At 40.7% G+C, this 13,046-nt stretch overlaps 1 protein-coding gene across 4 annotated transcripts in view; it reads right to left on the bottom strand.

Moving 5' to 3' along the window:
- Positions 1–1,160: 1,160 nt before the first annotated feature.
- The window catches only part of KDM5B (lysine demethylase 5B), a 51,291-nt gene continuing 39,405 nt past the window's right edge, over positions 1,161–13,046 (bottom strand). For all 4 annotated transcript variants that reach the window (XM_033153162.1, XM_033153160.1, XM_033153164.1 and 1 more), the window contains 10 exons: positions 11,524–11,638; positions 10,430–10,785; positions 8,829–8,967; positions 8,353–8,532; positions 6,749–6,907; positions 5,750–6,235; positions 3,768–3,879; positions 3,269–3,423; positions 2,309–2,626; positions 1,161–2,008 (listed from right to left, as the gene is read on the bottom strand). In XM_033153162.1, coding sequence (XP_033009053.1) covers positions 1,871–2,008; positions 2,309–2,626; positions 3,269–3,423; positions 3,768–3,879; positions 5,750–6,235; positions 6,749–6,907; positions 8,353–8,532; positions 8,829–8,967; positions 10,430–10,785; positions 11,524–11,638 — 2,158 coding nt within the window. In that variant the 3' untranslated portion in view covers positions 1,161–1,870. The remainder of the gene's footprint in view (positions 2,009–2,308; positions 2,627–3,268; positions 3,424–3,767; positions 3,880–5,749; positions 6,236–6,748; positions 6,908–8,352; positions 8,533–8,828; positions 8,968–10,429; positions 10,786–11,523; positions 11,639–13,046) is intronic.

The raw sequence follows: 13,046 nt of genomic DNA, 5'->3' as shown, positions 1-13,046 counted from the left end.
GTTACATTTTAGGCCAAATGTATGTCAAGAGTCTCATTCTCTGCTGACTGAGCTATCATCTAACATAACATTGATTCTGAACTCAGTCGGACTTGTTCAAGTGGCAGTTATATAGACATAGAAGCAAGAAGATCAAAGCTGCTAGGAATATTTCTGTCCTTTTTCTCACTGGACAAGAGTTCCAAACTGTATTCTCGTCACCCATGAAATGGGAAAGAATGGCATCTGGTTGTGAAGACTGCTGTCCAAAAACTTACCGAAGTCAGAAGTGAGCAAATACTGTATATATACCATGAGGAATTAACACAAAAAGGAACACCAGTCCAATACACAGATAGCTGTGGCAGGGCTTGGGCTGACAAAGCTCATAGATGAATCCTGACCCTCATACTGAATCAGACCATTAGTCCATCTAGCTCAGGTACTGACTGGCAGTGGCACTCAGGATTTAAAGCACCCATACCTGGAGATGCTAGGGATGGAAGAAGACATTTATGTCCACTCTGCTGCAGTTTGTCTTCTGACACAAACTTAGCCTCACTTTCCAATTTGGCAGAGTTTTACATTAACTGCTATTATTACGTTATTACACACCATTTCAAAGCAATGGTCATTCATTTCGATACACAGGGAACTCAATACAAATGGGGAAAGAAGCAATCACTCATGCACCACTGGCGGACTCAAAACAAGAGCAAATACTGATCATATTCACTGAACTGATTTCTGTTCCAGACATGGGACAAATATGGTAAGTGAACATCGGCATTTCCCACACCAATTTCCATCATAATTCTGTGACAAGTCTAGAGATGCTGAGGACTGAACCTGGGATGTTTTGCCTGCAAAGCATGGACTCCCATCATTCATGTCATCTGAGAGACCTTTGTAAAACATATCTACCTCATAAAACCCACTTGCCTACATATTCGTGGTCTTAGAAAAGAAATATTTTTTACGTTTCTACGCATATTTGCCACAGGTAATGAGGAAGTAGGTTTTTACAAGGCAGATCTAGGTTCTGTGGGATTAAGGAGAGAAAGAAGTCTGAAAATGCAATGGCATGGATGCTTATAAAAACATAGTATGTGAAAACATGCATCATAAAAGTGATTGAAGTGGGAAACGGCTGCAATGCAACATCTTTGAAGACACCAGGATTGAATTTTGTAACATAACCAAGGGTTTATTCCACAATATAAACTGCAACATTTGATACAAGCTACCAAAAAAGAAGAAAAAGCCAAAATACAGCTGTGGCCATTACTTTACAGAGCTTTCTTGTCTCCTACATCACTAGTCCATCAGTGACACTAGAACCTAAACATTTGCTTTCTGTACATTAACCAATGCTAAAAGCACCACACGCTGTTCAGAAATAGAATTCCAGTCACTGAAACCAGACACAGAAGTTATTGCTCAGATAAATAAACCTAGTCTACAAAATCAAAGGAGGGGGAGGGAATCTAAAGTTTTCAAAAATGTTCAAAAGAGTAAACAGGGATTTCTTCAAAAAGAGGAATTATGGGAGTTCTTAGTGCAGTGTTTTGCACCTAAACAGAGTTGATTAAATGTGCTGGTAAATTTCAAAGAGGTAATTTAATGCTATACATGAAAAGGTGCATGTTTTGATGCCTTCAAACTGGCGAAAAACCCCTGTCTGAACAGTCAGCATTTCAAACCTCAATAACCACAAACAGCTTAAAGGATAAAAATACAAAAGTGTCAAATTGTTTTAAGGTCTGAAAAATGATCCCATTAGGATAGAAGTAGCACCATTTGCAACTTGGCTCTAAAACCAGCCCAGTGGCTTTATGGAGGAAAAAAAAGCTAATCTTCTGTTGTAGAGTCCTTATGTTCATCAGGCATGTTACTTTCGATATGGAGAGTCCTTTCCCGTACAGCTCACACATATGTAGTCTTCTTTTTCTGCCATTTCTGGAGAGACACCCACACATACTTGATGGAACCACTGATTGCAGCAGCCATCACACTGGACCCAGTCCACCTAGACACAAAGAGAGTTAAAAGTCTTCACACAACAACAAATATAGTACATCACTTTTATATCTGTTTGCTAGCAAGTTTTATGTAGCTATATGGCTAGCAGTCTACTAGTACCATATACCGTACTGGGCACAATACTTTAAGGAGATAGAAAAACTGGTGTTCAGAAAACAGTATTAGGGTAAAAGGCTGAAAGAACTGGGTTTGTTTGTCCTGGGTGGCCTAAAATGCCCTCTCCATCTCTATGATTCTACCAAACCATGCATTATTACATCCTTTACAGATATTTCCTTCAACCTACCTCATCACCTTCAGGCTGCAGGCAGTTGACAGCTGGACAGATGGCATCCTCATCTTCAGATTCTTCTTGTTCAGAGAAGGACATATCCGAAAGAAGCAACTGGCTTTCTCCAGACCGCTGTATGTCAAACAACCTGTTTCTTTCCAGCTTGCTAGTACCCAGTTCCCTCAAATGAGATAATTTCAGTTTTTTCTTGTTGGGAGCTATTTTTCTGACTCGTGTTCTCATCTCACTGCAGAAATCTCCTTTCTCAAAATGTCTCTTCAGCTTCCTTTCCACAGAGCAAATTCCATCTCTCTTCCCTCGACAAAAATCAGTCTACAAGAAACATGCATTGTAAGATCATAACTGAAAAGTACCACATAGCCAGTTCCTTATACTTCTGCATGCTATGCAGTAACCATCCACACATTTAATGAGAAACACATATTAAGCATAATACTTCAGCATCTCTTTCTTATAGCACTTAAGAATGAGATTTTTTGAAAAATTTTACCATTTTTTTCAACACAGATACAAAAAAACTCCATTCACCTTTTAAATGCAAAGGAATTAATATTGAGAGCACACATATTGGCTGTGAACTGCCACAGCATGCAAGTTACCCCTAACCACTTTTGGAGCTCATAAGCAATGTCACAAAACCTGGACATTAGAGCTTTGGTTTGGCAAAGCTTATGCAACAGAACATTTGTAAGAATTCCATTGCAACTGCACATCTGGTGTGCTTTTGGGGGGGAAGGGGTACAGAGAAACAACTGAACTGGATTTCTAGTGGCTGATGTTGAGGGAGGGGAGAAATAAAAGTGATACAAAGGAAAATACTTGTGTGTGTGCGTGTGCACTGTTGATGAGAGAGGGAAGCCTGTATTTACACTACAGCAATTAAAACAAGGTTTTCAAAACAAGCAGATTCAAGCAATCACTCCCTTTCCGAGATGGACCCCGTCCCAAATTCACCTTTTCACTTGTTGGTCCTACTGGTGACCTCTGTTCTGTCTTTGCAACTGGGCTTTGCTTGGTGAATAAGATCTCATACAGCTCTTGTATTTCAGGTAGTGAAACCTGTAGTAGTTGGGCTTCCATCATCAGTTCATTCAGCTCTGCACTTATGGCTAGAGTGACAAACACAATATTTTTTATCTGAAGAAGTGTGCATGCACACGAAAGCTCATACCAAGAATAAACTTAGTTGGTCTCTAAGGTGCTACTGGAAGCAATTTTTTTTATTTTTTATTTTGTTTCGACTATGGCAGACCAACACGGCTACCTACCTGTAGCAAAAAATTTTAATTATCAGTGGTGAAGTTACATAGCTTTAAAACTTTTCTTTCCAAAGCACATCAAGCAAATTGAAATTATTTTTACAAACTCTCTGCCTACAAGATCCTACACAAAGGAGCTCATAATGTTATGTTTAGGATTTCACACTGATGAATGCCAAGTACAGCATACTTACCATGAAGGGGGATACAGTTTTGTCCTGTAGAGAAAGGCGAGTGTAAATGCATGGGTCTGTTATTCCAGTCATGTGGCAAAGAGAAAGATGTAGCACCAATTGTCTGTGAAACCTAATTAAAGAGAAGCAATTAAACACCACCTTATTTCTTTAACATGCTGTGAACTTGAATGATCATGGTGTTAAAATGTAACTTTAAATTAACAACTGACCTACCCATATCTTAGTTTTAGAAAGTTCTATTTTTATTATTTCAATTTATTACCCACTCTTCACCGTAAGGTGCTATGGCTGGCTACAACAATTTAAAACACAATATTATAACAGTCTAAAACAAACTGAAGTCACTGGATTAGGTACTCTTTTGGACTGGAAACTGATTAAGGAACAGGAAGCAGAAGTGAGGAATAAACAGTTTTCCACAACAGAGTAATGCATGTAGGCAAGATCAGTATTGGAGCAGGTGCTATTTAAGTGATCTGGAATTAGGGGTGACGTAGCAAAGTTTGCAGTTAATATAGTACCAATTTATCCATGATTGTGAAAACTCAACAAACATGTGAGGAGCTCCAAAAGCATCTCACCAAACAGGGTGGACGGCCAGCAAAAAGTAGCAAATGAAAAGCCATTGAAATGTGAAGGAGCAAAACATTCTAACCACACATTCACTAATAGGGTCTAATCTGTCTGTGACTTGGGAAAAAGATTCTTAGGGGGTTAAAGAGACAACTAACGAAAAATGTCAACTCTTGTGTGTAGAAGTAAAAAAAGCAAATTCCATGTCATGATTGCCTCATCTCAAAAAAAGGTGCATAGAAAACAGGAAAGAAAAGGGCAACCAACATTGTTAGGAGCTGATCACCTTCCTGAATGGATTTGGGGCTTTTTAGGTATGAATAAATGATTAAATGGGAATGTGACAGAAGTTAACAATGTTATATGTCATGGAAAAAGTGAAAGTATTTTATTTTTTACTCTCTCTTATAACATCAGAACTTGGGGTAACTCAATGAAATTCCTAGGCAGTAGATTCATGAAATACAAAATTAAGTACTATCTCAACACACTACAGGATTAACAGTAATTTAGAGGGCTTTTAGAGGGCCTTAAAAAGACACCTTATGAAGGTGGTCTGTCAATGGCTATAAACCATTATAGCTAAAAGGAAGAGTTGGGGGGCAGGGTATTCCGACAACAGTGTGGCTGTTCTCCCGAAGGCATCTGGTTGGCCACTGTGAGACACAGGATATCACACTGGGCCTTTGGTCTGATTGAGCAAAGCGTATCTCACATTGCTATGCAAGATGTGCCTGTCCTTTGCAGACAAAAGACTGTCACATTAAGGTAGGGAAGAAAGGAGCTTCATTTTCCATGAAAAACACATAACCAATTCATTTTGGGAAGTCACTGGAGGAGTCAACATTTACACCACTTTAAAATGATGGCAAATTATTGCCTTCTCTCCAGTTTGGCTTTGTGATACCACATAGTCAAATCTAATTAGACCTTGGGGGTGGGGGGTGTTACCCCCCAAGACAAATAGTCCAAAAAGTTTCATCCCAACCTAGCTAAACAGACTGTGACATCAGATCAGCTGATCCACAAGCAGACTGGGGGTCCGTGACAGAGGAGCTGATGAAGGGCCAGAGATGCAAGACTGTTAAGAGAGCCCTACTGTTGACAACTGAGAAGGAAAGCAGGGGTGCAGGAGGATTTATTATTCTAAATGATACAGTTTAGGACAGGAACATAAGGTAGCTTAAATCCATGACAAGGCTACATATCAAGGAGGGAGAGTAGAATTCATGGCCTAATAGGACAATCCATTAACTAATAAATGTGTGTGAACCAAGGCCTGGGAAACAGCATGTGATTCCTTAATAATTTACCACAGTACTGTTGGCTCAGGGTTTAGATAAATGTGTCAATTGGATGTTGCACAACACATCCTGGTGAGCTCCTCTTATCAAGGAGAACCTTACCTTACTTGTCTCTTGCAACTGGCCTGCCATGGTTTGCCATCTGCTGTACAGTATACCTGAGCCCACTTTGTCTTGTATAAGTTTTATATTCCCTGAGGACAACATCTGCTGTGCTCTATGTTGCCAGTTCACGGTTCTCTCTATCATATACCGTAAAGCATCTCCCTCAGGCAGTCTCACTCGAATACGCTGCAAGGAAGCCAGTAAAGGTAGAATCTTTTCTAAAGGTGGCTTTTCAGATCTATGACAGTGAGGGCAGAGCCACACCCGAGGCTCCTGCAAAGTTCTGGGCACTGAAACACAGCTAGTATGGAAGACCGCTCTGCACAGTTCACACTGTATCATTGGCGCTGCGGGCTCACTCTGGCAGAGACAAACTTTGATCTCTACATCCTGTTCAGTGGAGAATATTTTTTTTTCATTTGCTGCTCTAAGTGAATGCAGTGCTTCCATCTCCTTTAAACGGGCTTCACCAAGTGTGGCCATCTGGAAGAAAATTACATGAAAACAGTCAAATTCCTCAGAGCAAGGTTTTTAAACTGAAGGGCTCAACTATAATTTTCTCCAAATCTTGCAAGAAAAGCTTTAGATGATCCTCAGGGTCCCTGCCAACTCTACAATTCTCTGATTCCAACTAGGGAGTCAAACCAGATGCGTTCTTTTTGAACCTTTTTTTTAATGGCACATTGTCTGACACTTCCTCAAATGTTAAAGGATACACTTACATGTAGAGTAAGAGGCTTGACTTTCATTAACAGAAGATCCATCCCAAACACATCTTATCTCAATCCTCAGAAAGTCCAATTTTTAAAATGTATTAAAACATGCCCTCTTTATTTGGGAGAGAACACAAAAAGCTATACTAGACAAAAAAGGATTAGTGTGCATCTCCACACCAAAGGAAATGGAAGAAATGAAGCAGCATAAAAGAACAAAGCAAGAGAAAAGCTTAATCTACTGAACACCTGTTTCCAAACCCATTTCTAACAGTATACATACCGCAGCAGCAGTTTCCTTACTCTCAGATAAAGCTCTTTCTAAATCACTTAAACTCTCTAATTTGGTGCTCTTCTTTTTTCCATTTGGGACAGGCTCTTTTAATTTCTTCATTTTTCTTTTAAATCCCAATGTGCCAATATCACATCTTGGACACAACACCTGGTGAAGAGTCAGAACAACCATTATTCATCCTGGTGTAAAACAGCATAATCATATCCTCCTTGTAAATGGCCATCCACAGTAGCTGTGTTAGTCTGTTGTGGCAAAAGCAATAAAGATGCATCTGAATCAAGAGGTTCTCAGCTATGCAAGGTCATGCTGTCAAAAGAGAGAGATGCAACAAGACACTGACCTGTTTCACAAAACACAGTAAGGCTCCTGGAGAGGAGCTCACAATAATTTTACTCCTCCCAAGTCCTTTTTAATACTGTGCCACACCTAGTTAAACTAAGGTTTGGCTGAATGCTTTACCAGAAGTGCTACTCATGGTCCAAGGGTCCTTTACCTTTACCTTACCTTTTACTCATGGATAAGCTGTTGAGCTGTAGCAAAGAACAAACATGGGAGAGGGCATACGCTACTCAGCAGTGACCATCTATGAGAAACAGCCTGGAAACAGAAGACTGCGCATACATCTTTTAAAATCTGACAGTCATCAGTCACCTGAACCTTGAGGGCTGTCAGTTCCAGCACTTCCTTCTTGTATAGTCCCACTTCCCATATCATAGTTATCTGGGAATCTCAAGGGCCAAACTAGTTACTGCACACAGTCATGTATAACATCATCCTGATAGACCTCTCTGAACCAGGAAAGCCACCTTTTGGAGGGACAATCAGGATTAATGTGGTCCAGCTCAGGACTTCATGGCTTCCATGACAACCATGGATCAGTCATAGTTTGTCACTGGCCTGACACAGAAAGCATATAGTCTTTGCCTTGGTGAGGAACTTGTCAAGATAGATTCTTGCATTCTAGGTGAATTCCTGGCAGCTAAAGATGTGGAGGCCTTAGTTTCACTGTGAAATGGTAAGATGTGATAGGCCATTGGCACAACAGCTTCTGAGCACCCTCTTGGCACGATGGAGCCTGAATGCCCCTGTGGTTTCCTGTGGAGCTTCAGGCCAGACAATGGCTTAAGCACAAAAGGCATAAGGCCTGCTGTGAGGGTAACTGAACATTTACTACTAGAACACATAATTGTGCCTACTGCATAGTGGTGAAGGCCGCAATGAAGGCTTATTTTGCGGCCTGCATCACATCGAGTAGCTGTCCAGCAGAGCTTTTCAAAGAGGTGCAAGGTTTGCCGATATCTGCCACAGGAAACAGTAAGTTGGAACCCTCAGAAGCCTGCTATGGGAGTTTTGCTAGGCAATTTTAAGTCAAAATTCTTGATTTCATAGTGATCCAAATGCCATAGTTGGGACAAATCTATGTCAGGTGTCTTGTCCAGTTTTGTGGGGTACTTTCAGTTGATGTACCCTGTGGATGTGAACAAGATACTTGTAGTATTTCAGTCAACCCTTGACTCTTAATTTCTATGTGGTGTGTATATATCACAAATACTGAATTAAAAGCAAACATGTATACACCTTAAACTGCTTACCTCAAGAAGAGAATAAGGTGAATTCTCAGTCAAGAAAGTATTGCTTGCACACTCTTTCCAAGTTTGAACCTCAGCAACTAACGATTCTAATCTTGGCAGATATTCAAGATGTACTGGAATAGAGCGACTTCTAGACACAAGTTCCACAAGTGTATCTAACACAGGCACACGTCCACCAACCTAACAGTGTAGAAACATTATTTTTTTAAAAAATTAAAGTAATTGTATTATTCTGCTGCATGCCTATCTAAGGCAGATATGGAGAACTTGTGGGACTCCTGATATTGCTGGACTACATGCTGGCTGGGGTTGATGGGAGTCCCAAAAAGATCTGAAAGATCACAGGTTCCCCATTCCTACCCTATGGAAACATCAGTTGTACAACTTAAAATTTCTGCCAGTCTACAGAAACAAATGAAGTTAGAGTGAAATCACTGATGAACATCACTGATGATCAGTAGATATATCTTTCCTACCTGCAAGCCCTCCACTTCCTGTAGCCAGTCTCTGGCCTTTTTTACAGCCTCTTTCAGAGCTATGCCATTTGGAAGGTAAGCAGGAATTTCCTCAATCTTCTTCACTGCTGCTTCAAGACTACTTAATGACTGCCGTGGTCTTAAAATAAACAAACATATATGATCAAAATGTTGTATTATTACTCAAACACTAGTGCAAAAGTGCTATTGGCCAAACAATTATAGTATCATAAGGCACTTATTGTCAGTATGGGATGTTAACAGATAAATTAATGTATATATAATTCAGTTTAAATTACAGGCAATCCCCCATTTATGTGTGGGTTACATTCCAGGTCACCATACGTGTAAGTCCACCCTGCTTCTCTTCCAATGCTGAACATGCACAAATTGAGAATCGCCTGCATAAGGTTCCCATATCTTGAAGACCAATAAGGAGGATGCGGGGGGGGGGGATTCTGGGGAGGTGGGGGCTCCTTTTAACTTCTCCACTGAGGGGTGCGCAGCTGCCCGCCTCTCAACAGAAACGTTTAAAGGAGCCCCCCACCATGCCTCCGGCAGCCCGGGTGGAGGATCCATTAGGCCCGCCCCCCTGGCAACAGCAGCTGAAACAGGCCAGCATGCTTGCCTCATCCAAAGCCGCCTTGGCAGAGGGGTTGCTTTGGCTTGCTCCCACTCCCCAGCTGGGCAAGGCAGAGGCAGCCCAGCATCTGCATCAAGAGAGCCCTGAAGGCAGTGCAAGGGCTGTGTTATGATGCTGCTGCTGGGCTGCCACTGCCTTGCCCAGCTGGGGAGTGGGAGCAAGCCAAAGCAGCTGGCTCCTTCCATGCTCTCTCTGCCTGCATATGCTGCTTGCAAAGCAGTTCAGCAAACACATGCATACACACACAGACTCCTTCCCCCCATGACCCCAACACACTTTTTTGCTAAGGAAAATATCCTCCACAGATGCAATTTTTACATTTTAATCAGGGGAATGGGAACCAAGAGTTGGAGGATCCTCTTGGCCCGATGGTGATAAGAGGGAGGAATTCAACATTGCACTCTTCTGATCTTTCCTCCTCCCATGCACTGCTCTGGGGAGTATTCCTGACCCTTCAGAATAGATTTGGGGAAGTGGGGGAGGAGCAAGGCCCATACACACTAGTGAGAGCCCTTGTGCTGGTCTACTAGTGCGCATGGTTACCTGAATCCGGGGCAGAGTTCTAACCTGGCCACTTTCCTGACAACAGTTTTATACTCTGTATACAGTACATGTGTGTACACACACACACACACACACACACAGAAGCATTGAGACACATAAGGCTCCATCTTGAAGTCTAAAGTGGTACAGGTCAGAAACAAGTTAATCCCTGTAGTTAAAACTAGGCTCAATTTATTATTGTAGGACTCTTGTCACTCAAATGCCTTCAAGTGGAAGTTGGGTTAACCATTTCCTGCCTGCTGGGACTGAGAATATACCATCTCACTTTCTTTCCTGTACACAGAGTGCTACAGACTCACCTTTCCTCATTTTTGTGAAAGTTTAGGGAAATAACTACTTGAAAGCAGTGAGTAGTAACTGCAATAGTTCTGAAAGAGGAAGATTCAGTTTCTACCTGGCTTTTATCAGGGTTCTAGCCTTGTCATCCCAGTGTTCAGATACTGTCAAGAGCTCTTGCAGCTTAGCCATTGCCTTCTCAACAGCAGGATGAGGAGCGAGCCCAACACCAGAGTCTATAAGTCTTCTCATATCATCCAGAGTAAGAGAATTTTGGTCCAAGCAAACATGCTGCACATCTTCTAGCCAGTGGGCTTGCTCTAGGCGTATCCGTAATTCACTAAGCTGGGGAAGATCAACATCGAAGTCAAAACTGACATCCAACAGTTCCTGTATTTCTGAAGCACTGGGAATTTCTTCAGAGAGGAGTTTTTGGCTATACTTCTGAAAGTCTTCCACACGATTAAGAAGATCCTGAAATATAAAGCAGCTAAATATGTCAAGGGTTTAAAACTCTCCCACCAAAATATCATGAAATCTATTCTGTCACTTTCACCTGAACAGCAAGCAACCCAGCAAGTTTTTCAGAATGCGTGGCATTTTTGTTTCCAAGAAGTTTAAAAAAAATTCCTCAGATTTTAGGATTTCTGAACAAATCTCATTTTAAGAGCTTAGCAACTTTGCCAAGATCTGCTTAAATAAATAATGACCAAAAATTCTGATATGTTTCATAATTTTGTATGAGTTAACCAGGTCAATTTTATTAGATTTTGATTTTGGTCAGGGAGAGCTCCAATCTGAATTCATATTCTTCCTGTTCTTAGGAAGTGACAACTCCCTGGGGTAAGGTTTCTACACCAAGAAAGCATAGAAAATTAGTAATGCAGACCTGCCAATTTACATTCATTTAAAACTATGTTCAAATACATACACCAAAATTTTATATATATATATATATATATATATATATATATATATATATATATATATATATATATATGTCTGGTTTGCACAAAACACTAACCCATGGTTTATTAAAACCATTGTTTGTTTGATTGCCTGAAAACTGCCCAACAGCCTAACTACAGTTTGTTTGTTCCCAATAAGTTGTTGACTCTAGTGGCATTTGTTTCTCTATCCAAATTCTTGGAACATTTAGAAATCTGAGTCTGGTTTTTTTTAGTATTTAGTATATGGAGCACTCTAATTTACCTTCAGCAATGTTGTTTGGCTGATGACACATGGTAAAGCATAGAGCTGTCTAACAAATAAACGGAGTTCATTCACAGTCAGCTGATTTTGAGATTTTCCTCCTCCAGACCGATACCTGCAATAACACAGACATAATTACAACATGCTTCCAATTATTTGCATAATCAGAAATGATTTTTAAAGGGATTTCTGCCCTGCTGTTCAATAAAATTCCTTCAGCAGCTGGAATTTTGTTGTAATTGATACTTTTCCACCTGCTATTTAAACTTCATATAAACTAGGGGTGGGGAACGTGGTCAATGCCAAGTGAAGTGTGAAATGTGCTAATTTTTCTCTTCTGAGAGAATAATGAGGCCAACACAAGTTTCATACAAGAAAGGCAAATCTTAAAGGTGCAAAAGAAAATGGTCTAATTTTGTTTACAAACACACTGCAACACATGAACATTAGAAGATCCCTACTGGATCAGACCAAAAGTCTATTAGTCCAGAATCCTGATTCCCACTGTGGCTAACCCAATGTCTATGGGTAGCCCACAAGGAGGACACCATGGGGAAAATTCTCTGCCGCTGTTACCTCACAATTATTAATATTCAGAGGCATGCCACCCTTGGAACCTGCAGACAGCATGTAGCCATGAGTAGTAGCCATTGCTAGTCTTATTGTCCATGAATCTACCTAATCTCCTTTAAAAGCTAAACTGATGGCCACCATCAGATCCTGCAATAGTGAATTCCAAGGGCTATATAGCCATATGAAGTACTCCCCTTTTATCTGTCTTGAACCTCTCATCATTTAACTTTATTGGATGTCATCTCTCCACTTATGTACACCAGGGGTGAAGAATATCCAGTTTGCAGGCCAAACCTGGCCCACTACTGAGTCAAAACTGGTCTGCAAGGCCATTTTCTCTAAACCACATCCAACCGCCTATCAGCTGACATCACTGGTGACATTTTATTTAGTGCCAATGTGTGTTACTTTACGTTTACATGCACTGAACTGTATTTCCCATTTTAATGCCCAGTTAGGAGACATATATTTTATTTTTACTACATTGAATAATTTGGTGTCACTGTTGGACATCTTACTGCTTACCATGCTCATTCAAATTGTCTACTGCTACACCAAACATAAATTCCTCATTCAAAAACTGAGAAGCTGCTACTTCCACTGAAAGAACTGGTGCACTCAAAATACATTAAGTATAAAAATGAAAAACTTGAGTGCTTTTGAAAGAAAGTATTTTCTTCAGCACCATGTGGTGCTTGCCTCTGTGTCTTTTCCCACTCCTGTTTTACTCTTCCTAATCTCCTCTGGTGTTTACCATTGCTAAAAGAAGCCTAAGAAAGTTACACTCTGTTCCTGCCAACACCCCTCCCATCAGGATATGGGAGATTCCCACCAAGATTCCTTTGATGATGCAGGAGCATCTGCAGCCATTTCCTATTAAATTTTAGGTCAATGTGGATATCCGAGAACAGCAGAATGAACAAACAATTACTTCATTGTGTTATTTGCTG

This window comes from Lacerta agilis, chromosome 6, assembly GCF_009819535.1.
Source record: "Lacerta agilis isolate rLacAgi1 chromosome 6, rLacAgi1.pri, whole genome shotgun sequence".
In the NCBI taxonomy this organism is placed as follows: domain Eukaryota; kingdom Metazoa; phylum Chordata; class Lepidosauria; order Squamata; family Lacertidae; genus Lacerta; species Lacerta agilis.
Note: the sequence above shows the minus strand (reverse complement) of the source record. Positions and strands in the feature narration are given on the sequence as shown.